General features: G+C 42.1%; 1 protein-coding gene across 7 annotated transcripts in view; it reads right to left on the bottom strand.

The window, feature by feature from the left end:
- Positions 1–27,499, bottom strand: part of Fryl (FRY like transcription coactivator) — a 223,332-nt gene that overhangs the window by 77,898 nt on the left and 117,935 nt on the right. For 4 of the 7 annotated variants that reach the window (XM_055629354.1, XM_055629350.1, XM_055629351.1 and 1 more), the window contains 15 exons: positions 26,483–26,536; positions 23,363–23,502; positions 22,321–22,417; positions 17,898–17,977; positions 17,134–17,214; positions 15,157–15,325; positions 14,806–14,898; positions 12,722–12,820; positions 11,327–11,428; positions 8,222–8,266; positions 5,567–5,670; positions 5,175–5,283; positions 4,663–4,749; positions 2,598–2,769; positions 2,108–2,240 (listed from right to left, as the gene is read on the bottom strand). In XM_055629354.1, coding sequence (XP_055485329.1) covers positions 2,108–2,240; positions 2,598–2,769; positions 4,663–4,749; positions 5,175–5,283; positions 5,567–5,670; positions 8,222–8,266; positions 11,327–11,428; positions 12,722–12,820; positions 14,806–14,898; positions 15,157–15,325; positions 17,134–17,214; positions 17,898–17,977; positions 22,321–22,417; positions 23,363–23,502; positions 26,483–26,536 — 1,565 coding nt within the window. The remainder of the gene's footprint in view (positions 1–2,107; positions 2,241–2,597; positions 2,770–4,662; positions 4,750–5,174; positions 5,284–5,566; positions 5,671–8,221; positions 8,267–11,326; positions 11,429–12,721; positions 12,821–14,805; positions 14,899–15,156; positions 15,326–17,133; positions 17,215–17,897; positions 17,978–22,320; positions 22,418–23,362; positions 23,503–26,482; positions 26,537–27,499) is intronic. The other 3 variants (XM_055629355.1, XM_055629352.1, XM_055629353.1) reach the window with 1 other exon arrangement.

Below are 27,499 nucleotides of genomic sequence, written 5' to 3'. Positions count from 1 at the left end.
CATATATATATATGTATGTATATATGTTTAGGTTTTATGCAATTAAAATGCACTGATGTTTTAATATCCCAGTCCCTTCTAAACAACAGATGTTTAATACACTTTAATTTTACTATATATGTGTCTGTGATGGGGGACAACGTTAAAAACCAAATCCATGGCCTTACTCATGCTAGGCGGGATCTCTGCCACTGAGCTACATTCTCACCTCCTCTACCATGGTTTCTTTAAGTTTCTCACTGATCTTACTTTAAGTGTCTGACTGGTTTTCTTTTTAACCTGTGCTGGAAGAAAAACTTCCTAATTTCATCCTCATTGTTCTCTAGTTACCCAAATGATAATCCCTGTGTAGAAAGTAACCAAAATGTTCTAAGAGTTTGGGTCAGTCTCTTTTATAGAGATATCTGCACATTTGTCACTTTGTGTGGCTTTAAAATGGACTGATTAGACTGATCAATAATGGCACAGATGTTGCTGCTGGTTCTGTGGTCTGAAAGACACTGTTTAAATAAAACAACAGATGACACCCTGATGGGTGACCAGTCACACTCTGCCTTTCAAAACCGATGCTGACTTCTCCGTGTACACCGGACACCCAGTTCACACGCTTGGCCAAGTATGTGACTGTCTGTCCCCAAAATGTGACGTTTACTAAAAGGGACAATTAAGAGAAGCAGGGGCCAACAAAGATAAAAATGGAGGGGGGAAAAACAACAACAACAAAAATCTGCAAATTCTTACAATTTTATGTTGTAACAGCATCTTCTCTAGCTATGAGCTTAACTGGATTCATTCTAATAGCACATCCCAGAAACCCTACTGATGTCTGTTTTGTTTTGTTGTTTTAACCACCTTTTTTTACTCCCTTTTACCACCAGTTACTGGTGTGATTTAACCCAGGAGTTAGCATGCCCCGTGGGACCAGCTAGATACACCCTGACCAGCCCGGGGACCCCATCCCCAAATGCAGCGTGCAGACATGGCACAGCAACTGTCTCTCTGCAGAGTGTGAGTGTTTCTTTGAAACAGGCCGATTAAGGCTCTATGAGGAAAATTTGTTTAGGCAACACTAGATCCAAGAAGACGTTGGTCCTTTCCTCGACACAAAGTCTCTACTGTCAGTGTGACCTCCAGGAGCTCTGTGTAGTCTCTGGTACCTCTAAGTAATAAATGATTTCCACCATGTGTCTTTATTTACAGATCATAGGAAGGAAAACTCAAATTGAAATGTAAAAGGAGACACAGGGGAGCAAGCTGACCAGGGGACAGATGCTGCAGTCACTCGCAGCTCTCACAGGACCATCGGAGGAACTAGATGTAAACTTGTTGGCATTAATGCAAGAGGGATTGTGGTAAAAAGATGGGAATGTCTCAGAGGAGGTCAAACACGGAAAACCTCCACATTGGAAAATTCTCTAGACAGCACATTACAGCTACAGCACTATACAATAACCATATATTAAATAAGTCCAGAGAGCAAAATGTCCAATGGAAATACAGTTCAGTATCTAAGTCTACATTTATATCTAAAAACTCCCTTATACATAACATTGATACTTGCCGGGAAACAAGGGGCATGGCTATCGTAAAACCTCCTACCCCATGAAAAGGAAGCACCTAACGATAAGGAGAAAAAATGCTGGGTAACGAGCATGGGGGACGGGGGCGATATGGGGTCGTTTCTAAAAGAGGTGCCACACATTGCTGCCCTCCACATTCTCAGGTTCCTAGAACAGAAACACAAGAGCTCAGATTTACAGCATTCCTGGCCTTTTTTTTTCCTTCTCCTTCTTTTTTAAAAGCAGGACTCTGTATGTAGGATCATGTGACAGTTTTCATAAGCCAGTCATACTATACACATCAGCGCTAAGTGACGATTATTCATGTGATAAATGAAAACAGGGCTCATTATTGGATTTGCATGACGAACACTAGTTCGGCATCACTTGAAACAACAAAACTGAGCATGTGGAAGGAATCTCTGTATTAAAAACTACAGCCAATGGCCACGTGTAAGAAGTCTAGGAGAAAATGTATGGCAACAGGTGACCTCTGTTGCTCTTCTGTGCAAGCTGAAATAGCAGTGGAGCATGTATGTACTACGTACGTAATCATGTCTTCAGGCTCTTTGTTGGACATCTGCACACTGGTCATACACATTGGCCTCCCAACCTCTTTGTCCAAATGTCGGAGAATGCTATCTAATGCTTTTCTTACTTGAGGATAGTAAACCGACATTCCTACGAGGGAAAGCACACCATTACAATAATGCAGGAAACCGCTTTCCGTCATAACAACCCATTCATCTGTCCGTGAGCTGCTGTCACATTAGATGTTCCAGCTGTGACATGCTCTTCAGGGATGCCACATGCAAGTTATGCAGAGAACTCAAACTCAGATTTGAAGGACAGCACATACTCAACAGCATCCCACAAGAAAATACATTTAGCAAGAAGATCCCCTGACACGAATACCATCACCAGATCAATGTAACACCAGGGCGGCCACACTTGTCAATGGACGTGCTTTAGATCTGACTATGGACTTGTGCAAACTGGTGTTACAGCAGCAACTGAGTCATTCCCTTTAATACTAACCTATGACTTTTGCCTCTTCATCTGTCAAGGTTTTATTAAGAAAAATCTTCTTCACACGAAGTGTGTTTCCTGAGGGAAGGATGACTCCTGTGGTGGGCATGGGAGGGTCACCATCTTTCTGCTGTAGGCTGTCCGCGATGACAAGGAAGACTCTGAGGCCAATGTTCATCCTCTTCAGAGAAAACAGACCCAAGAGGGAGAAATCAGGGCCATGCATTATATATGCTAAGCGGGTTGGGAGAAAGAAGGACAGAACCTAATCTTTCTGTCCAACACTGTGAACCAGCCCTGGCAGCAGAGTCTGTTGTGGTTTCAAATCCCCAGATGGGACCCATTACCCTTCTAAGGTCAGCTGTCTCTCCTCCTCTCTAAGGCTCACTTGAAACCTCTCCGTGATTTCTCAACTTCCATGACTCTTTCAAGTCTCCCTCCCTTCTCTTAAGACCACTTTTCTCCTTCACATGTAAAGACTGAATAAACTCAACCTCTTCTCAGAAAATCATACCAATCTACTGACAGTCACATGCAGGTTTTTTTGTCCTCTTTGGACTTCTCACAGTGTAGAGGGTAATGGCTTCCCAGACTTGTTAGAATTTCCATGAATGTGCTGGTTTGAATGGTTCCTATAGGCTCGTATATATTTGAATGCTTAGTCACTAGAGAGTGGCACTATCTGAAAGGATTAGAAGGATTAGAAGGTATGGCCTTGTTGAAGAAAGGGTATCACTCAAGATGGGCTTTGAGGTTTCAAAAGCCCATGACAAGCCCACACTCCTTCTCTCTCTGTCTCTGTCCCTCTGTCTGCCTGCCTGTCTTCCTCTGTCTCTCTCTGCTGAGGCATCATAATGTAGCTGTCAGATACTGCTCCATGTTCCCTGTCATGATGATAATGGATTAAGTCTCTGAAACTGTGGGCAAGGTCCCAGTTAAATGCTTTCCTTTATAGTAGCTGCCTTGGTAATGGTGTCTCTTCACAGAAATAGAACGGTGACTAAGATAATGGGCTCTTGCACTTTCTAGAACGTTGGGACAACAACCTCTTTCTTTTATCCTCAGTATTTCTCTTCCAGCTGAACATATATCCACGTCCCTTAACTCTGAAGCACAGCATGTGTCTCAACTATCTTAACGGAATAAACATCACCCACAAACTTCTTGGAAGCATTTCTCCCTCATCAGGGGCCACAGTGCATCTTCTTTCACTTTCCATAATACTGGTGGGATCAAGTACTCTCTTTTCCCAAATACTGCCTTCCCTTGCTTCTGCACTCCTCCTGTCCATGTCATCTCTACTCATACTCCAGGCTCCTCCTGAGCTGCCTGCTGTCATTTGTATTCTTTCCCACAGGAAGTACATGGGCTAACACGGCATCAACCACTGCCCATTCCAGACTGCCAAAAACTTGTATCTAGCCCCTCTGAGTGCACTCCTTATGATCTGCCTGACATCTTAGATGTCCCAAGATGCTATGAGTTAGACCAGCATGATCTTCCTCCCAGACCTGACTGCTTCTCTGTGTTCTGCCTTCCTCCACCCGCATCCTATTGTCCCAGCCCGCATGTCACTCTGTGAGGTCTGCTCCAGAGATTAATAAGGCAGGGATAGGCATGCCAGTGGGTAGCAGTGCAGTACACTGGACACCAAGAAGATGGCAAAATGTTCATTCATGTTTACTATGTAAAGAAGATAAAGCTTTAAAGTGTTATTCATTTCTAGATAAGACAAAGTACTCCTGTGTTCCCTTAATTCACACATCAGAGGGACAGAGCCACAGTCATAGATTCACAGAGACTGTGAAGAAAAGAGAAAGTTCTATCATGTGGTTGGATTATTCAGGGCATTTCCTCAGTGTATCACTGATTTTAAGCATTTTAAGTAAATGGGTTAATGCATTCTTTTATCTAGTTTTTATTCGACTGGTGTTCAAAGCTTAAAAAGATTCTGTTGCTGCCCTCCCAAATGGACTAATTGACGAGAATCACATAAAACCCTAGGAGGACCAACTCTTCTGTTCCCACTACGAAAGCTTCATTATTGCTGCAATTTAAGTTTTTATATTCTTACCTCGGGATTAATGGTGAAAGTTTTAGTAGATTTTCCAACACTGAGAAGATCAAATATTATTTCTTTCATTGCAAAATCCAAACGCTCCTAAGGAAATTAATTAATTAATCAATTAATCATTGAACCTTGCTAGAATATAAAGTCAGTTATCTGAGAAAAAAAAAAGAAATATATATATATATGAAACAATATAAAATTTTGTCCTTAGAAAGTCTATATATCCAAATGAAAAAGATAAATATATATGAATTAATAAAACAGATGTTTAAAACAAATCATCTAATATCAGTGATATAAGTTCCAAATGAATAGGGTGGATCTTAAATACCTGTCTACCACAAATGCATCCTGTATTTTTGAAAACTCTCTAAGCGTACATATTTTCTGCTTTTGAATAGTGTTAATATTTTAAAAACACGCCTCTAAATGTGTGGGAGATTAAAAACCTCCATTTATTAAAACGGTTGTCCCTGGCAACCTGCACAAGAGGGCCAATGAGGTGAAGCACCCACCTGAGCAATGAACTGGATGATCTTCACAAATATATTGAGAGGGGTGTCACGGGGGACCACGCTGCGGGAGCCTTTTGGGAAAAGTGCTGACACTATGCTCATCAGGCGACTGCAGGCAGAAAAGACAACTTAGTGACCATGGGACCGGAACGCAATTCTCTAATAGAGAATTCCTCCTGTTCCTTCCATCAGGGGAATTCAGATTCTTCTCTACAGTGCTTCGGTCAATTCCACTGGTAGGATGGTAACAAGCTTTAACTTACTTCTTTTAGAAACGAGGATAGAGCTCGGAGCCCTGCACGTGCTAAGCACCTGCTGTATCTCTGAGCCATATTCTACCTAGTTTTATTTTAGAAGCACTTTAAGACAGAGCACCTTAAGAGAATACTCACCTTTGAGTTACAGTATTGCTCTCACATTTTATTCTAATTACATAAACCCACAGCAGTCTATACAAAGACTCCAGTGCAACTCGAGACATTTTAGGGTCTTTATTCTGTTTAAAAACAGAAGAAAACAAGAATAAACTTATTAAAAACACTGGAAAACATTTAAGATCAAGCAGAATCTCTGACAACTAAAAGCCTCCACCTTCCCTGTTTTGTTCAGTCTAAGAAGTTTAAATAAGTCAGTCTGCATTTAGTTCTGCTAAGTACAGATGGCTCAGAAGTGACCATCAATAAAGCAGCTGAACTCTTCATTAGGCTCCAAAATACGATGAAATATCAGAATCCTGTCAACATTTCTGAGAATTTCAAAACAACACGTGTTATCAAACTATTTGATCAGTGGTTCATAACACAATACTGATGCAACCAATGGGCCATTCATCTTTAAATCATTCACAGTCCATAGCCAGATCAAGTTTGAAGTGCCAAATAGTATCAGTCACATGAATTTGTGAAATTACACCAAACATTAGTGAGCACATTTGTGTGTGAGAAAGAGAAAGAGAGAGAGACAGAGACAGAGAGACACAGAGAGAGACAGAGAGAAAGAAAGAGAGAAGACAGACCAGAGGCTTGGGAGCTTGCCTCTGAAATCAGACACACTGGGATCGAACCCAAGCCCTGGACATCCTGTCATCACTTTGCTTGTGCTGTGCTGTCCTCATCTTTAACTGGACGAAAGAGAGCCCACAAAGCGCTGGCGACAGTGCCTGCCACCTGCTGAGCGTCCAATCAGCGCTAAGCGTATTACTTCTAATTTTTATGTAGAATCACAACATTATTTAAATTACCTTATGATTTACAACGAGAAAACTCTTTTATTTCAGCCAGTGTTATCAGGGAATTTTTTTCTCTTCACTCTAGCTGTTGTCATGATCACAGTCACGTAATGAGACATTGTAAATTTTGAAAATGTGGCAGAAAACACTTTTATCGACATCTGCTGATTGGCTGCTAAAAGCCCACATTTTAAAGTATTCATTCTAGAAGATTTCTATATTGTTAAGCAATTACATACGGTAACTAACAAAGAATCCTTTAGGACAGGGTCTCACTATATTGTGCTGCCCACCTGGCCTCAAACTCACAGATACCTACTTGCTTCTGCTTCCAAAGGACTGGGTTTAAAGGTGTCTAATACCACGTCCAGTGAGAATTCTTAAAAATACTTTGTTTACTTCAGCAGTTCTATCTTATTTTAAGGTTTAGAATAACAGGCATTTACTACAAATAACTAAAAGCGAAGAAAAAAGATGGAGGGTGTTTGATAAGAGACTTATCCACCACACGAGGCTTTCCATACATCTACATAAAATTAAGACTGGAAAATTCAAACACTCTCAATGCCAATCCTTTGCACGATGGCAGGGTTCATGGTGATCCCAAATGTTAAACATTCCCCCTTGGAGCAGACTTCTACTTGCTACTAAAGTAACCAAAGTTACAAGCAATTCATAAATGTTACTAAGAAAATAACCAAATCTTTATAATAATGTCTTCAATAAAACATAACTTTCCTTTCTACCATTTAAATACCATATATCAGATATGACAATATGAGGTCAGCAAGAAATTAAGATGATGAGGGGGGAGCAAGAGAGACAGAACACGGAGGACACAGAGTCTGCAGGGCTCCGTGATGATAGCTCCAAAGCACCGTTTGTGGAAACCCACAGAAAGAAGAGTGTATCCATGATGGAGGGAGAAGAGAAAAGAGAGAGGAAGACAGAAAGGAATTAATTAATTCTGCTGTTATGTTAGAATAACAAAAGATACCTTAAATTGATGTAGACCTTAAACGAAGATGTATAATTCTCTAGGTAAAATTCTTACAAATCAGAGTAATCAGATTGTTGCATAAAAAAGGACTTTAGTAGTCCACAAAGTTTTTACACATCAGTCAAACTGACCCCCACAGCAACCACTTTAATGTATGTATTTCCTTTTTTCTAATGTGAACTTAAAAAAAAAAATGCTTTGTTAAAAAACCCAAACCAATAGGATAAAAGTTTATTTTTTATTTTTGTTTTTTTAAAAAGATTTATTTATTATTTATAGTATTCTGCCTGCATGCCAGAAGAGGGCACCAGATCTCATTATAGATGGTTGGGAGCCACCATGTAGTTGCTGGGAATTGTACTCAGGACCTTTGAAAGAACAGCCAGTGCTCTTAACCTCTGAGCCATCTTTCCAGCCCAGGATAAAAGTTTAAAAATTCATTCACCAAAACCATATCAAAAACCCAAGCTAGTATCTCCTTAATTTCATTGGAACATATATATTTTTTAATGTCTTCATTTAGAGCAATTGAAGAACGTAAATTAAACACAGTAGTAACACCTATAAACTCTGGCAATAGTCAGCCTCGGCCATCACCCCCACCTCTACAATATAGCTTCTCGGGGCTGCGGTAACAGTTGACCTTCTGAAAGGGGCGTCCTCTGTGGGCTACTCTTCCACACACAGGTCGGGGCAAATACTTCAGACGCGCAATGGCAACAATGGGCAAAGGAAAAACAAAACAAAACAAAAGAACACAAATGCCGCTTTTAAAGGAAATAAAGCAATACTTTACTTGGTGACGTCAACACAACTCACCTGCAGGGTTTCTATTTGTTTTCTGATACTGTTGTTAGATGGCATCTAAATAAAGCAACGTGAGACAGCAAACATAAACATGAGATGCAGCACATGCGTGTTAGATGAAAATAAGCACAAAACACGACAGCTCCTCACCAAGGTCTCTATTGAGAAGAAATCTGACATTTCCAAGGCAGTGGCCAGAAATGCTAAGAAAACAAAACAAAAATAAAAACAAAACCAAAAAGCAATCCCAGGGTTTGGGTGCCCTGGAGCATGCTGTTAACACTTAAGCTGGGGGAAAACTAAAATGTCTCATGACCTGATTTTCCTCCTGACACCTAAATTCCAATGAAAGAAACTACATATAAATTATTGGGGGGCCCCAAATAACTGGATTATTTTTACATGGTCCTTACTCTATTCTTGTTGAAAGGACAAAAATTTTAAAATTAACTGTTCACTGGAAATAAAGTGCCATTCTTTCACACACAGTAACCATATAGCAACAAAGTCTATTTAAACTTGGCCCACTAACTTTTAAAGCGTTCTTTGCATGCTTCTCAGCGTGGGACATAACTGTTTGCTTGAGTATATATGAGGGTGAGGGTGAGGGTGTGTGTGTGTGTGTGTGTATGTGTGTGTGTGTGTAGTTTCCCTCCATTACTTTCCACATCACCCAGCTGACAAGCAGGGTGTCTCAACTGACTTGAAGCTGCTGCTGTTCTAGTCTAGGTGGCCAACTGGTGCTGGTGATCCATCCCATCTCCATCTTTCCAAGCAGTGGATTTTAGGGAAGCTGCAATACCCACCTAACATCTGTATGGGTTCTGGGAATCCTATTTCTGGTCCTCATGCTGCAACACTTAACCCTGAGCCATCTCCTCAGCCTCGTATGGTTATTTTTTTTTTTTAAGCTGTATAATAAATAGTTCTAAATGCCTAGAAAATACACTATACTTATTCTTACGACTCTGGAGCACAATGTCTCTCAATATCCCAGAACTACAGCCAAGATGCTTCCTTAAAACACCCAGCATCCCTTTCAGCACATTCCAGGATAAGTACGGCAGACCGGAAGGAGCAAGCATTATAACACTGCATGACTGTGGATGCAGAGCTATGACTATCAGTACTGGTGACATATACACAGGTCATTTTTTCCTCTTTCAGCCTCAGCTACAGTGAAAATGACAAGATACACTCCATCTAGCATCCAGTAAGTATTTAAAAAATAAATCCTAAAAAGGAGTGGTGGTGATTAAATAACATTTTGGGTAAAAATTTTTTTTTTTAAATCAAGAGATTAACTTGAATCAGGTAATTGATTAGAAAAAGCCTTTCATTTAAGCCTTTCATTTTCCAATAAGTAGAAATAAAATACAACTTGTTACGACATATAGCTAGCATAACATTTCTTAGGATATTTAAAACTCCTTTCATATAACTAAGCACAATAGCCACATTCTCAGAAGCTTAATGAGCAGGAGCCAAGTCACACAATTTCTGCTGAATAGAGCCTTAATGTCAGTTAAGGGTTAATGGCCAAGACAACTGTAATCTAGACATTCATGCTATGCTGAGTGGCTCTTATGTCCTTTAGCCTGGCAGACTGATACAGCCATTAACTTACATGGACAATATGCCAGAAATATTAAACAGGAGGTAAGGGTTCAAAGAAAACAGCATTATAAATGGAAGCCTCAAGACAAAATAAAAGGGGGTGGGGTTAAGGTACTGTGAATGCATTATAAGTATGTTAGGTGGAAAGGAAGATATAAAGAAACTTCAACAAAGCAACAGAGAGGTATGAACTGTCATGGGACAGAGCACAGTCCCAGAAACATTAAATGCACATCTGAAGAACCTTCCCGAAGCCATAAAATGGGCTCACAAAAGAACACATTCCCCTTCAGTGCCTATGTCCATGTGGATGTCCTTCAAAATAAGGACAGAAACAGTCACCATGTAAATAACTGGTTGTGTTTCTCCCTTGATTGAAAGATATAAAGAGTTTGATCAATGACCTAGTCTTGGAGACTTTCATAACCAAAGAAGGCATCTCAATTCTTCTCTGAGAGGGAATATTATAAATGAATGTATGGGTAAGAGGAAAAACAGACAAAAAAATTTTTTTGAAGACTTACACCCTCCATATACCTTACTATGAAGTTTTGAAGATAATAGATAAGATCAAGAAAAAGATACTGAAAAGTATATCCAGAGGACTATTCTTGGAGTCCTGTTGTTCACAACACTCCATGGAGTTACATGGCCTGAGACCTTCATTAAACCTCTCTGTGCCTTGGATTTACTACTGTCAAAACATCAGCCTTTCAGTCTCCATTGTAACTCAGACAAAGAACAGGAAGGAAAATGACAGGTCGATTACACTTCTTATAAAACTCATAAGCAAATATCTGAATAAACGCCTGTAACCTTGTGTTCACATGACCTGCATATAACGCGTAGTCACAGCGTTAATGTTAGATGTTGGTTCCTAGCCAAGGAGGAAGTGAGGAGCAGGAGAGCAGAGCATACCAGGAAGAAAACGGTCTCTCCACAAACCCAAGGCCGTGCGTGTTGTTGACAGGTAAAGAAAAGAGTGGATGTGCCAGCCAGACAGTACTAGTAACAAGTAGCCCTCCACTCAAGTCACACTTCCAGGAGCTTACACACTGGGGATCTGGTACCCCTAATGTTCAGATCTGGCTGGGTATACTTACTGTCGAGGATTTAGTGACAGTTTTGAGCCAATATTACTGGTCTTTTTTAAAACAAAAGAAAAAAATAAGTATGCGGAGGGTTTTATGAGATTAAGTAATAATTCATTCATAATCCTTGATAAATATTTTTATAAGTAAACGTCACTGCATCTAAGATGATATAATGACCCTTGAAAACACACAATTCTGCATTAAAAAAAAAATAAAATGTTCAAGCAAAGGCACGCTCATTTCTATACCTGATTCCCTACAGAAGTACTGTCCACAAAAGACTACCACAACTGTATTCAAATGCACCAAGAGTAATCAGAGTTTTGCGATTTACTGTTTCGTGGACATACAAAAATGAACACATCACAGCCAGTATCCAGAGGTCAGAGACGTAACAATGTCTTACCTTTAAATGCGACAAACAGTTTTGTAGGAAAATATGCCAGTTATTTAAAAAAAACTGTTTCTGACTGACACATAAAAGACAGGTAATTAGTGGGTACAAAGCCTGTGAGAGATAGGGAAAAGAGAATTAACATTTTTCATGGAAAAGGTTCAGGACTCATGAATGGAGGTTTCATTTACGCTCTTAAAAATAAGTACAGACTTTTTATACAACTTCCCCATTTTCAATAGGAAACGTCATTTCCTCGACCAACAAGGAATGAGAAAAAGTCGCATTCCATGAGACCAATTCCTTACACCATCTCCCAAGTTAGAACAAATTCTTCCCTTTCCCTGGACCGTCTCATCCCTTCCCCATGACGAAGCTCCTGAACAGACCAAGGCTCAGCCTAGCAGTTGAGACCCAGTTGATTTCGGCTAACCACATGGCTATAGCAGCTTATTTTCCTAAGTGAGAGGCGATAATCAAAATGTCCTACTGAGGTGTGAGGCTTAAGTATGCCAAAGAATGAGAGGCATTTAGGGCAACGTCTGGCACAACTAAGAGTCATGATTATTTTATCTCTAATGTAGATGTTCAGTATTTGGCCAGTTCTCCACACTTCCCAGAACTGCAGAAAAGTAATGTGAAGTGGATGGGCCTACTGGAGAAAATAAAAGCTGTCAGCTTCAGAACGGAAGTGGTGAAATTACACAGGGAATGGGTTCTTAAAACACGATATTTTAGAATACAATTTTATGGCATAAAATAACATAAAAGAATTTATGGTTGAATATAAAACTATATTCAATATATACCATAAAATAAAATTTAAGGCACCTGTCAAGACAGGTAAACACTGGGCAGGAAGTCTGAAGAACCCATTAAACACAGAGGCAGTAAAACAAGCCATCTCTGTAAGACAAGGCTCCAGCTACTACTCAGCCAGCAGGCGCCTTGTAGTTACTCAATAAACTATCCCTTCCTCACTCCCTCTCCCCTTCCTCCTTCCCCCTCTTTCTTTTCTCTCTCCTCCTCCCTACATCCTCCTCCTTCTCCCCACTTCCTGCCTCTCCACTTTTCTCACAGGGTTTCTCTGTTTAGCTCTGGCTATCCTGCAACTTTCTACGTAGACCAGGCTAGCCTGCACACTCACAGAGATCCTCCTGACTCTGCCTCCCAAGCACTGGGATTGAAGGCATGTGCCACTGTGCCTGGCAACTTTCTTTTTTCTTTTAATAATAAAAAGTAGAAAATCTAAAATGGAACAGGAGAAAATGCATGTGCAAAGTGTTCTCGGTCCTGGGTATGTTACAATTTCACATTTTACACTTCTGTCCAGTATCTGCGGGAGGCATAAGTCAACTACTACAACTCCCAACTAAGTACACAAAGGTTTGAAACACTTCTCAATACCAGTGAATGCTTCTTCCTGGAACTTAGTTCAAACGTAGTCTGATACAGCATCTCCACAAAATTTTTCAAACAGGGGACATTGACTTCATTTTTAACAGCCTAGGGAAAGGGTTAAGACAGAGATAAACGGTTACTACCGGTAAACTATAAAAGCATTTTGAGACCTTCCCACAAGGTCTGAAATAAGTTAATGATTCACTGAGATTTACATAGAAGTCCTATGTACCAAATGTTATAAAGTAAACCTGCAGGAATAATTGGAGAATGCAAGCAGCAAGACAGGAGGTGAGAACACACAGCAGGTGTGGAAGGACAAGCCACCTTGTGGCTTGTGCCCTTGTGGGTGCTCTGAGGGCCCTTTGGGTTGACCTCTATAAGAAAGTGAGTGAACAAGCCTCACACTTAACCGTTCCAGCTGTGGCTCCTACAGCTTTGGCCCTGGGAGAGGGGACAAGCCATGGCATCTTCCTGGCATCTCCCCCTACAACAGTCTCAGGACACCCACACGGGGAGTCTGAGAAGCTCCTTCCCCAGACAGAGCCTGTCTTTCTCCCTTAGTGTTCGCTCAGCTGTCACCATCTCCCTCAGGATGGTGCTTACATAATCATACTCTATCTAAGAGTTCAGCTCCCGTCCTTAGCCGGTCCCTCCTGTGCACCCACGTAACTTCTTCACAGAGCCTGCCATAACATGACAGCCAGCATATGCTGCATCCAAGTTTATCCTCTGTCTGCATGCCATGAATAAGCTCAAGAACCACACAGAATTCTTCCTAGCTTGCTGCTGCCTATTTTCTAGGCACAGATGAGTCCTTGGTACATGAGAAAACAGCATATACTGAAGGAAGAAAGCCAGGCCAGCCAGGCAAAGAGGGGAAGGAGGCCATTAGAGGCATAGATGTTTCAGGAACCACACATTGCTTTTACAGAGGACTGGAGTTATGGGTTGAGGTATGTCCCTACACTACAGAGTTTCTATGTAGAGGCTCTCCCCCCACATACTTAGGCGTTGAGTGGACTTGAGGGTAAAGCCACTGTAGATAACATATGACGACTGACTTGTTATTGTCATGGTTTTTAAAGAGCGATAGCCTTGTCTTTGTTAATAAAGTGAATCTAGTTTAAGGAACTAAACACAGGGATGAAAGATGAGCAGGTTGACTGGAGCCATTTTCAAACCTTTAATTCACAGCTTTTATTTGTACCCATAGGAAGGGGGCCTTCCTTATTTAGCGTTAATCTAATAGCAAGGCAGTTTTTAAAGCTATGCCAACCATTGTCATTAATATCCCAATTTCTTAACTTTATTAAAAAAAAAATTTAGCCCTCCCAGCACTTGTAAGGCAGAGGCAGGTGGGTCTCTAGAGTTTGAGGCCAGCCTGGTCTATAGAATGAGTTCTAGGACAGCCAGGGCTACACAGAGAAATCCTGTCTTGAAAAGACAATAAATAGATAGGTAGGTGGGTGGGTGGGTGGGTGGATGGATGGATGGATGGATGGATAGATAGATAGATAGATAGATAGATAGATAAATAGATAGATAGAAAAAAATCAATCTCAGATAGATAGATAGATAGATAGATAGATAGATAGATAGATAGATAGATAGATAGATAGATAGATAGATAGATAGCAATCTCTGGCCACCCTACCATTCCTAAGCATGTTTCAGAAGCACTGCATGAGCAAATGAGGCAATTCAAAACACACACAGGCCACTGGACAATGTGTAAAAGCTAAAGCCAGAGCAGCTTTGTTTTTCAACACAGAAATAAATATCTTCACTAAAATTCTAAGGAGAGTGAAATCTGAGTGAAATGCAATTAACTTTCATATCTAGCCAAGACAAAGGAGGCTAGATTTGCCCTATCTTCTATAATAACTGGAAAATAATAAAAATCTATGAAATGATGTGCAAAACAATCTACATCTGTTAACATAACCAGTTGACCTCTGAGGACTGGGGAGCAAAGGGGCTGAGTGAGACCGGCACCGCCTCCCTGCCTTGTGAGAGTTTTCAGGGAAGGAAGGGAAGCACGTTTTTTTCACAAGACGCACAGTATGAATATATATGTATATACTTACAGCGGCTACAGGGATAAGAATCTCCACAAATAAACCAGCAAGCGCGTGTTTTATGTCCTTATCTTTTACTTCTAGGAAATACTGAGCACATTCCTTGAAGGGAAAAGGGGATGTTTAGATTTACAAGAGGTTGAAGAATTTGTAACATTACATTTCCATGATCACTCGCTTATCCTGTCACAGAGCTAAGGGCAAGATGTCCTGAAGCTAAAACAGAGTCACTCTACACCAAAGATAGTTATCATACATGGAAGTAAAAAAAAAAAAAAATCAGTAATAATGGTAGGAAAAGGAATAAGGATGGGCAGTGTTGGGCTAACTGTAGCTGCTGGTCTTGAGTGTGACCATCACCTGCATGAACTGAAAGGATGCTTCGAAATCTTCTACGGGGTACATCTTCACTCGGAAAAACTTCATCCCCATGATCAAGCTGATGACGCTCTGGACCACGTGCGGGCTCTGCTCCTTCTGCCGCAACTCCTTTAATTCAGTCACGAACTTCTTCCTCACAGCCTGAAACCTTTAATATACGTGCAGACATCATGGACCTGAGTCAGAAACACTAACTTCCCGCATGATCTTCAAGGTGAAACAAAGGATGTGTACCCGGGGGATTTATATATCTCCTTTTTCTGCCCTCATCAAAAACACCAGAAAAAGACACTCAGGAAAATGTGACTTAAGCTAATGTACTCCAGGTTTATTTTAAAGTCAGGAGCTCCTACAGAAGAAATCAGAAAGGACATTTCTTATGCTGCTGGTATTTATTACTAGCAATAAGATAACACTAAATAACATCCTCAAGAAACATAATCATAGAAATAAGATTGTCTTGCAATTTTAAAGCCCCTTTCTAAGTTTCTTATGACAGTTACATGGGGAACAGATTGGGGACCACAGATGAATTCAAAGAGACAAATCAATCAATTGTAGGGCATTGATTATAACTGAAAATCATTACCCCGTGTGTGAAGACATAGAAAAAAGGCTGCTGATCTCCTTGCGTGACAAGGATCAGGTTTGTCTACTACTGTGAACACAGTCCTGAGCTCGAGTCATCAATCTGTGTGACTAGTGTTTCTTTCCTTATATTTAAAACAGATATCTAAAGCCAGGCACTCTGGCACATGGAAAGAATCAGAGGCCGAGGCAGGAGGATTGCCAAGAGTGTCTGGGGCCAAACTAGGCTACTCGGCATGTTCTAGGCCAACCTCGGCTGCAATGGTGAGACCCTGTATCCAATACAAACACCAGCAACCAAAACTCCATAGAAACAATCAAAGAGTGAGTTCAAATCGTTATAATCAAAGAAACATTCTAGACAAGGTCCAAAGGCATCACCAGCCTCCATCAGCCTTCCCTCTCCCTCCTTGGTGGAAATGCATCCCGCCTCCTGGGTGAGAGTCTCCTATGGCGTGAGCCCCTCGCATCTCCCCATGATCCTCACACGCATGAGTGGGCACACTGAAGTACTGTCTACAGTACTGCAGTTCTTTCACTTACAACTATATGAGAGAGGCTGGTACCATACATTTTCTGCCATTTAGACTCCTTATCTCCACTACACAGTTAACTTGGACAACTAACTTCGCACTATCTAGAATCAAGCTTGCTACTGGATTACTCAGAATTTCTCACTGACGTTTCTAAGACTAAGACACCTTTTGCTCTTTAATCACTGTTTCTATTCTATGATTTTGTGGTCCTTCACCTGAGTTGAGGAACCACTGTGAGCTAAGTGTCCAGCTTTTGGAGCAACCACGGGCCCACGTTACAGTCCACGGGAGACAAGTTCAGTAAAACCCTGTGCGTGTATGCCCTATGGAGCAAGAGCTTGCACTGGAGTGATCAGGAGCCTTTTAGCCTTCCTGCCTTGGTATCTTTCCTAGCTACTGAAAACTATTTTGTATTAAAACAAGATGATTAGAATTCACTTCAGTGCAGGCTAGGAAATAAAAGCACTCAACTGGAAAGCAATAAAATTAATTAGCTCTGCCCAGAGCACTAAATGAACAATTAAAAAAAATTTTTTTTCTTACAGAATTCCTTAAAACAAAAACAAACAAACAAACAAACAAACAAACAAACAAAACTGGGGTTGAAGCAATGTCCAGACTCTTTTGGACAAAATCTGCCTTGATTCACATGTATATGAGAACCAGGAATAAATGAATGCAGGCTGAACAGTTCAGGGATGGGCATTGCACAAGGGACTCTACAATTAGCCTCATGACAATTTGGGAAGAGAAGGGCAGGTGTGAAAGAAGCGGTGCCCCTCAGGAGAAATCACTCTAAAGCACAGCACAGACAATGGCTTCCAGAGCGTACTTTGACTGGGCGAGGACTCCGATCACTTCTGCGTACAGGTCCGCAATGACGTGCACATTCCCAGTGTTGGTTCCAGAGTATCTACAACAACAGCAGAACGGGCATGGCGTTTTAGGAAATGTTTCCTCTTGACATGCTTAAAGTTCTTTATCAGAAAGCCAGGTGTGCTGGCTCACACTTGTAATCTTAGGACCTGGGAAGCGGAGGCTTACATGGGCAACCCAGTGAATCCCAGGCCAGCTTGGCCTACACAGTGAAAACCTGTCTCCAAAGCAAAGTGAAAACCGAGACAAAACCAGACAGGGGAAAAACATAAGTCAACAATAAAATTCCTTATCAAAGTTTTAGAACATCTTTGCTGAACACTTACAGGGTAAAAACTACATGCATTTTCTTCTGTGTATGTTTTTAACAGACCATGAAATTTAACCTTCTGGTTTTTATGAATTCAATCCTCAGTGCTACAAATTATTTTTACAATTTTTTTTTCTTATATTCAGGAAAGACTGGAAACAATTGGGAGATAACTGCTTTGAACTCATTCTAAGATTCAAACTTGAGAGCCAGGAGATGGCAATGCATGGTTGTTGTTCCAGCACTGGGGAGGCCAAGGCAAAGGGTCCAGAGCTCAAGGCCAGTCTAACCTACACAGCAACCTTAAGGCAGAGAAAAGCAGGAGTGGTGAGGAGAGTGTTCAAATCTTACTTAAATAGCCCAAATCTGCACTGTAGAAAAAGCAACAGCCTTAAGTTAGTTATACTTACCCTTCTTTGTGCTTAAAGTGCTTAAAAGCTAGGTTTAGAACCTCGTGAACTAAGGGGTCAGGCACAGGGTGAACAGGAATCTAGAATTTAAAGGAAAAAAAAATCACATCAGGAAGACATAATTAGCATAGCAGACTTCAATTAATAGCCTCATCACTTCGACACTACCAACAATTTACTCGTAAGACAATAAACATTTTATAACTAACTCAAGGAAAACACATAAGCTACTACTATTTTACACCTGATGGGAAAACATCAAGTCTGACAACAGCAAGTCGAAAAGATAATGTAGTAAGCGAGGCCTCCCAGACACTGCTGGCAATCGAGTGGGGGCATCGTGAGGTGCGGACTATTCTGACGTGAAAAAGCTCTGTCCTACATGCTGTCTACAGCTGGGGTGAGAGTTTCAGTTTCTTGAGGCCTTCACCCTGATGGAGGAGGGAAGGCCTTCTGAACCGGCGGGATGATACTCACGTTATTGCTGGAGTCAGGTTGCCAGCGCAGGGACGGGGCTGCAAAGCTGGCCCACTAACAGCTGTTAGCCGACGCTAACGTTCCCTTCTGGCCCTAGGAATCCGAATCCCTTCCTTTTCAGCTACAAACACTCGTCTAACCCTGCTTTCCACTTTCACTTCCTGTTTGGGTCTCCTGGAGCCATAGTTACAGGCAGTTGTGAGCTGCCCGACACTGGTGCTGGCACAGAACATGGGTCCTCTCTGAGAACAGTAAGAGCTCTTAACCACAGAGCGGACTCTTCAGCCCACTTTCCCAACTTTTCACAGTAACAACTGCACGCCTACAAACACAGTAAGAGCTACACTGGCTGATCTTGGTAACTAAGTATAAGTGAAAAAGTGCGTACTAGATAAGAAACAGTAGGTTTTTTTGTTTTTTTTTTAATTCAACATCAAGAAAAACACTATTGTTGAAACACATATAAAACATTTTAAGTTAAGAAACTGTTATAAAAATAGCGGAAGAGTAAGAAAGGAGGCCAGCAAAGGACTGAACTTGAAATCCATGTGATTAGGTTTAAATTATAGCTGGCAAACTCAGCAGCAGGCTCGCATGTAAACGAACATTTAAAACCAACAAGCACAGACAGCCACAAAGATATCTGTGCTAACTGCATTTTGAGCAGAATCATGGCTTATCCACGCCCGGAGACCTGAGGTCCAGTGTGAAGAGAAACAAAACCACAGACACTTCAGATTTTTTGAAAATCCTTGACAACACCTGTGTCCCAGAATTCTAGCACTAAAGTCCGAATAGCTGCTTAGGTGGGCCGCCTTCCACTTCCTGTAGATTCTATGACCTCTCAGAGCCAGCAGGCCACTGGCAGGCTTGGCTGGAATCTCAGAGGAGGGGGTCCGATCACACTCCCTACGCCTTCCTTCTGTGAGGGAATGCCAAAAGTCTGCAGACCCAATTTTAAGTCTCCCTTGCAGATAGCCACTGCTGCTCCCAGGAAAAGGATGCCCGTCACGATGGCAGCAGGGTGCTAAGTGACACTCTTCAAGCCTGAGTTTCTCTTCTTACTTGCTATATGAACTTGAGTTTCTGCTTCCTCTACAGTGCACATGCAGTTTAAGACACGTTCTCTCCAGCCCCGAGAGAAAGTAAACACACAGAGTCAGCACAAGGCCCAGTGTGCCCCAAAGCTCCTAAATGCCCGTGTGCTGGTGAGACACCCCGAAGCCCCGAGAACAGCACTGAAGCCGACAGCCGGCCTTTACCACACCCTGTTCCCCTGAGGCTGATGGCAGGTAGCCTCCTTGATAGCTTCTCCAACACACCTGCTGAGACGGGTCCCTCAGTCAACCTGGATACATCCATCCTACTAGGCTGATGAGGTCCAGGGGATTCTCTTGTCTTACACCCATGGTGCTGGGGTTGTCGGTGCCTGCCCCCATACTCAGTTTTTAGATGGATACTGGGGATTTCAACTCAGGTCCTCATGGACCTTTACAGCAGGCACTTTACACACCGAGACATCTACCCAGCCCCTCTTCTCACTATTTAAAAAAAAAAAAAATTTTTTTTAAATTTTGAGTTGGTTTTGATCCCATGATGGATCACTGCTATTCATTTCATTTTTAAATTAACTTATTCTTTTTTATAACTTGTAACAATCAGTTTGAAAAGAGCCTGGCCATCCTCACTCAATTTAATAGCACTGATTTCAGTAAAAATAACAACCTTTTTTTATTAAAAGGCGAACCTGCAAATTTAGAAACAAAAGAACTACCGCATGGCTGCTGCCACGTCACTGTTACTGAGGGCTTTTCTTAGTCTGCACCGTGAAGGCAGCAGTCAGCCTGGGAATCTCCAGTCCACCGAGGCCTACTGAAACAACGGTACCCTCCAGCCTTTTACGCAGAGGACAAAAGGCTGGTGGAAAACAACTTAGCCTGAGTGTCCTGGCAAACAAGATGGGCAGCTGGGATTATTACTATGTGCCTTGGCAACCTCCCAACAATGACAATAATCAGCTGGCTCAGAGATTACGGATTCCTTCGTGCACAGGAGTGGGATGGGGAGGAGGGTTCAGGGCATGGGTTGTAGTGCACATATATCACTATCAGCCAGGGACAGACAATTTGCCCTGTAGAGTCGGGGACTAAGTCACATGAGCAGTGACTCCTCGTCACCACTGAGTATGGTGTACTGGTACTCCAGTACCCGATGCACAACATAACAGAGTTACAGTCCAGTGTGGATCTGTTATGCCTGACAGAAGCAAAGGCCCTAGAAAATTCAAGACACTAAGTCGATTACTCTGGAGATCTATGAAGCTCTATGTCATTTTGACACAAGAAAATTGGATTACTTAGTCACGACATTTTAGAAATCTCTATTGATCTTTTATTTCATTTTCCATGAGCTTAGAGAAACTAATCTAAGAAAGAGAAACAACTCTGTCTTTTTGTGGAAAGGAGTCCCTACAAACAGTTTTAGAAGAAGGTTCCTGTGTACTCAGCGACTCACTTTTCTCTGGCTGGGTATGTCTGAACTCTGGTATGAAGAGATAGTAAAGGCTGAGGGAAGGGTCCTACTGGGAGGGACAACGTGGCCCCAGAAACCGGGTCATTATCAGAGGCTGCACATTGTCGCCTCACACCTGAGCCCCTGCGAGCAGTGCGTCAGCAAGGCCTTGCACAGGGATCTTGAAAGATGAGCCAACTAGGAAAGCTTCCAAATGGCCCATGCTTCTTGGTGCTGATGTTCCCCTGTGTTAGGAGAGCTGTGTGAACTGGAGAGGCTGGGACAGGAAAGGGAGGGAGAGGCCAGGATGTGGGCAGGGGAGGGTACCCCCTCCCGCAACCGCCACAGCTCTGAAGCCCTACCACTCATGAACTCAGGGCCATGCCAAAGTGCACCAGAGAGAGCAGGAATAGTGGACACACACACACACACACCACTGGGCTACCAAAGTCAGCACACAAGCAGTCAGCCACAGGGTACAGTCAAGTTCACTTTTGTCCTGGGCCCTTTCTCCTCACAGCTCTCCTGCCCTAGTTACTTTGGCTTTAGCATCTTGGCATCCTGGCCACACTCAGAGATCAGAGAAACCAAATCTGGCTTGTTAGAACAAGTTACAGAGGAAATCTGATTCCCAGATCTACTAAAAAGCCACCCCCACCCCCACAAGCTTTACAAAATGTATACACTAAGGTGACTTTGACTTATTAACTCATTTATCTCTTTTATGTATTTGTTATGCCTTTTATTTGCAAATAACTGTCAGCTCACGTACAATGTAAAAACAAACACAGCGCATAAATGACCCTATAATCCAGGTATATATTAATGAAATAAAATAGACTGCAAATTACTTTTAGATTTGGCATTTGCCATTCTTTTATATGCCATCCTAAGTAACAGAAGTGAAACTCCTTCCCAAACACTACATAAGGAAAATGTGTTTTCTTTTTTCAGTTTTCTAAGTTTCTGAAACCACAGTCCATAGCTTGAAATACGAAGATGTCTTAAAGACTACAAACTTAAAAAAAAAAAAGACAACCTTCAATCCATACCAGAACTTGTATGCACACCTTTATTAATTTTCAACAAATGTTGTGTCTGACATTATTTACATCTGTACTTCCACCTCAGGGAAACGAAGGGGGGGAGGGGATGAAGTAGCCAAATGACAGACAGTCTTTATAGCTGAAAGTCCCTACTTAGCAGGAATTCCACTCAGCTCATTCTTGGTAACACGACTGTGCATCATGCGAAGGTAAAAAGAATAGCGACAGACAGGGACAGAGGAGGCATGCCCTGGGCAGCAGAAAGATGTGCAATTAGGTTAAATGATCTGGCTAACTGCGTGGGCCAGGATCGGAGATAACATCCTCCCTCAAGAACCAGAAACATGAAGGCGCAAAAGACTCAGGCTTTGGGATAGAGAGGCACTTACCTGCTTTAGAACTTCAACCAAAACTAAACAAAAGATGAAGTCCACGGCCAGGTCCCGCCGCTCCAGAAGATAATCTCTTTCACGGTGCTGCTCGTCTCTAAAACAAGAACACAAAGTGAGGACTGTGTTGAGACTCCAAGTTCCAAAATGGCTACTGTATAGTGCTTGGTTTGTGCTGTTTACTGTGGTCCTCCTTAGCACAAGCAAAAGTGCTGAGTGTGAGTATGAGTAAGTGTGAGTGAGAGTGCTTGGGTATGCGTGGGGCACTCAGCACCAACTGGCATGGGGACAGTGCATGCTTGGCATGTTCTGTCAGACTTGGCACATGGTACATGCACCTCACTGCTCTATCTACTAGAAATAAGCCTGGTCTAGAAGAGTCGGCAAGAGGAAGAAAAAGACTTCAGTTTCCATCTAGAATATCTAGCATAGCTTCATAGTTCATTGGTAGCTTTAAAAATTTTTTTATTATGAATTAAACAGAACTGCTAACTTTTCTAGATGAAAACACAATGTGGGATCTGAGGTGGCAGGTTACACGTGATGCACCAAAGCATAGTACTAAGCCTCCAACAACTGCCTAGATGCAGATGTTCTACACAACCCAAGTTCCCTTGTGAAATCTGGAGGGAGCAGACAAGTTCTTTGGGTACCAGTTCTTTCGTTCTTACTGCACCGCTGTGCTTCCCTTTACTAACATCAGGCTGGGTCTTCTCTTGAGTTAGGACCACTGAGTTATCTCAGACTGCCCTTGTGAGCTCCACACTGATTTCTGGGATGGGTCTCCTGTGATTTCTGTCTAACTATCCTGGGGATGGAAACCCCAAACCTACAACTCATGAAGTAGATTACTGAAGTTTAAGCAGGAACTCTCCTTTGTTCTTACTACCATACATGGGCACAAACTCAGTCTACTTTGTTTCTGATGCAGTCTGTGCTCAGTAGCCAAGTGACACAATCTCAGCTTGATAACACTATCCCCACTCCCCTGCTCCTCAAGTCTCTCAAGTCCGTGTAAGATGGAGTTAAACACGCCGCTTACCCCTTAGACTTTGTGCTAGACCTGGGCCTGTACTCGTAAGACTCATCGTCAGTTCCGTTCTGGCGTCGGTACCAGTCAAACAAGGTTCGGAGTAAGGAAGGGAGACAGTGTTCAGCGACGGAGCTCATGGAGCTTATCAGCTGAAAGGCAAGACAGAGCCAAATATAACAGGAGAGAACAGCAGCCGGCAGCAATCTCCCCGCTGCACTCCACGAGCCGCCTGGTGGAAGCCACAGAGAAACCGCAGCTTCCGTGACAGAAAACGTGTCTCAGAGCTCAAAGATAAGCCAAGGCGTTAGGCATGGAATGAAATAAAAATCAGCTTAAGTTTTAGTCATGGTTAATATTTATCCCAAACCATTCAGTTTAGCTTGGTAGCTTGCGATCATCCAGCACCCGCAAGCCACTCGTGTGTGTAAAATCAAGTCTGTCTACGACAGTCCTGATTACACGCGTGGGTATCTTTGGAGAGCAGTGAGGCACACGGGTGAGCCACTGGTGTTTTGTCACAAGCGTTCTAACCTGACCGATGAGATTCAAAGACAAAAAGACTACATTATATGAGGGTGGCAGGAAGGGCTGTGACAACAGAAGAACTACAATTGCTCTGATAGCCGCAAAATAACATGGTAGAGCCACATCTACCACGAGAACAGACGTCAAGCGACACCTAAGTGGGTGACGTGATGTGTAGGGTGGAGAGCTGTTAAAATGAGGGGCCTCCCTGATGCTGCCTGAATGCGCAGGTTTGCATCTGCAAAGTCCCTGAAGGCTCGTGTGTCAAAGGTTTAGTGGCCAGCTCAGGCTAGCATTGGAAATTGTGGTACTTTGAGCCTCTTGGCAGGAAGTGGATCACCTGGGGACAGTCCCTTGAAGGGAATGTTGGGAGTCTAGCCCCTCCCTGTTTCTCTCTACTTCTTAGCCATCACAAGCTACAACAGGCAGGATGCAACAGGATCATGTGACCGTGGACTGCAACCTCTGATACCCTGAGCCAAAACAAACCCTTCTTCCATTATCTCAGCTACTCTGTTATCACAGCAACAGAGAGCTGACTATCACCAAGATAAGCACCAATTGATTTCCTTTCTTGAATAAACCCAACTTTCCCAGACTAGCTATAATGACCTATGGTCATATATCATCAAGGATTCCAAGAAAATGTTCTCCCTTCCAGGGCATTTCTACACCTGACTAAACCAACTGCTCCTAAAATTAACATTTTATAACAGTGTATAGTCAATGCTCTGTGGAACTTTGTCACCTTATCTAAAACATGCAGCCTGCAGAAGAGTCAGGGGCTTGTTCAGCTCTGTGACGGCAGGAAGCGTTGGCTAATGAAGATAAATTAATATCTCGAGAAATCAAATTAATCCCCTGGTGTTTCATGCTGTTCATAAACTTCAAAATAAAGTTTATCCAGGAAAAAAGAATGGCATGGTTTATTTCATTCCACAGGCTCTTCTTCATTATTTAGGACCTATAGGCTTCTGCATGATTTCTGACTTATTTTGGCCTCCATTTATTATATAGTCCTATGATTAGATATGCGCTGTAACATTGGAAATTACTGTCAAAATGAGATATTAATTCTATTGTTTAATGTTTAGAAAATTACACTTTACTAAAATGAGTAGTATGCCTCAAACAAAACTTCATTTAGTATCTAAGAAGAATAAAACTGCCTGCTAAACATAATAAAACAACTCATGCCCCATCTCTCTGCAAGCAGACCAGTTAGCACTGGTTTGCAGTTTTTGTTTTGTTTTGTTACGGTTTTTGGTTTTTCGAGATAGGGTTTTCTTTGTGTAGCCCTGGCTGTCCTGGAACTTGCTCTGTAGACAAGGATGGCCTCGAACTCACAGAGATCAGCCCGCCTCTGCCTCCGGAGTGCTGGGATCAAAGGTGTGTGCCATCACCACCTGCCTTATTTGCAATTTTTAATGACCATTTACAAAAAAAAAAAATAAGAAAATTTCCTGATAATGGCGTTGAGTCAGAGATCAAACCCTGATTTTATCTCTCTGATGAAGCCAGATGCTAATGGTCTTGTTACTTCTGCAGTGGAGTAAGCCCTGGAAAGGACTGAGTAACCAGGCGTTACCTTCCTGCCTGTGGCCTCTGTCTACTCAGTGAGTGCAGAACGCTGGCTCCTGGAGAACAGGCCACCAACGCTGGTTCTCTATTGTAGAACCCTCTCTTGAAGAATGAAGATTTGGAAAACTGTAGTCGGGTCCAGCAGCACAGGCTTCTGGTGAGTCTCAGCCCACAGCCCTAAGCAGTCTGCTTAATCTGATCAGCTAATCTAATCTGAGCATTGGCTTCCTTTTCTTAGACACAATATTTTGGAAGGCAGCCACGCTTGCCATCCTAACACTAATGCACCAATAGAAACTGGATTCTGAGTAAAAAGGCCGTGAACATCAGTGACACCAGAATGTTATTTTAAATAACCAACATGTAAAAAAAAAAAAAAAGATAATGATAAAATGTGAGCCAACATTTAATCTCAGCAAAGGGGAAAAATTAATAAAAGAACAGACTTTAGATACTGATATTCTAAATACAGGTTTCTAGGAACCACAAGTGAAAAAATATTACGTGTTGAAAAGTAATGTTAAACTGTTAAGGTTTAAAACATATGATAACATAATGCAAAAATTCTAGATTCCAGGGCTAGGAGTGGTGGTGCATGTCTTTAATTCCAGCATTTGGAAGGCAGGGACGGGTGGATCTCTGACAGTATGGGGCCAGCCTGGCCTACACAATGATAGCCCACCTCAGATAGATAGATAGATAGATAGATAGATAGATAGATAGATAGATAGATAGTGGAAACAAACCAGTACATACAATGAGGTGGAAGGATTTAGTTAGCTTCCTGGGAAAACTTCAAAAGCATGTTAAAGACTTTTACGATGAAAAGCAAAAAGGCTTAAAGTACCAAGCAAACTAAAGTCAAGACAGTTTCTTGCTCTACTGCGGAAGAATCTACCATAGAGGAACATACAGAATCACTATACAAGATGAAGGAATTTCTCAATGGTGGACCTATGCAAACTAGATTATTAGGACAGACGTGGTTCTTCAAAGAAAGACTCTTTCCTGAAATTACGATACCTGGTCAAACTGCAGATCTTCACCCCTCTGAAGAGATCTGGATAACAGCTTCTCCTGTAATAATAAAAAATAAAAAAATAAAGCTGAAATACAAACCGTGGGAAGACCACAATGTCAACAGTTTAGGCTTACAGTTCATTTTACTTGTTTCACTTTTTTTTTTTTTTTAATAGGTTGCTTTCAAAAAATGGGAAACCTCCACCTTGCCTTCACTCCAGCCCAGGATGCTAACCTCTCCTGTGCAAGGGACTTCACAGCCACTCTCTAAATGAAGTCACTCTGTTAATGATGATTCTTGGATTAGGGAATTAAAGTTCAACAAAGGACCTAGTTAAATTCATGTTCAAATGTCATCATGTTTTCATTAGTCAGTTTGTTCAACCAGTGCTGACTAGGTTGGGGTGGCTAGGAGTGGTAGAATAACTAAGTGTAAGACCCTGGGTACCAGCACCAGAGAGAGCAAGAAAGAGACAGAGACAGAGAGACAGAGGAAAACAAGGAGGTGTAGGGGCAGGAAGGAAAAGCTCATTTGCCAGGTGGAGTGGCTCACCCCTTTCGCCACTGGGAAAGCTGAAGCAGGAGGGAGGTGGGGCCAATTTGGATTATACAGTAAGCTCCAGGCCAGTGTGGGTTGCGGAGTACAAAGTGAGGCCCTGTCTCAAAGGAGATGGGGTAGGGAACATGGGCATTTATGAACAGCATCCTCATACAGCAAGGGGGCATGGCCGGGCCTGTGAGGCCAGGTAGCTTGATCTGGAAGCCTGCTGGAGGGCTTGCGATCTCTGAGCTTTGCTTTCCTAGAAAGAAAAAGAAAGGAAGGAAGAAGGGAGGGAGTGAGGGAGGGAGGAAATGAAGGGAAGAAAAGAGGGAGGAAAGAAAAGAAAGAAAGGAAGGAAGGAAGGAAGGAAGGAAGGAAGGAAGGAAGGAAGGAAGGAAGGGAAAGAAAGAAAGAAAGAAAGAAAGAAAGAAAGAAAGAAAGAAAGAAAGAAAGAAAGAAAGAAAGAAAGAAAGAAAGAA

This window comes from Psammomys obesus, unplaced genomic scaffold, assembly GCF_907164565.1.
Source record: "Psammomys obesus unplaced genomic scaffold, mPsaObe1.curated_primary_1811, whole genome shotgun sequence".
NCBI classification, from domain to species: Eukaryota; Metazoa; Chordata; class Mammalia; order Rodentia; family Muridae; genus Psammomys; species Psammomys obesus.
This window is presented reverse-complemented; position numbering and strand designations above follow the sequence as displayed.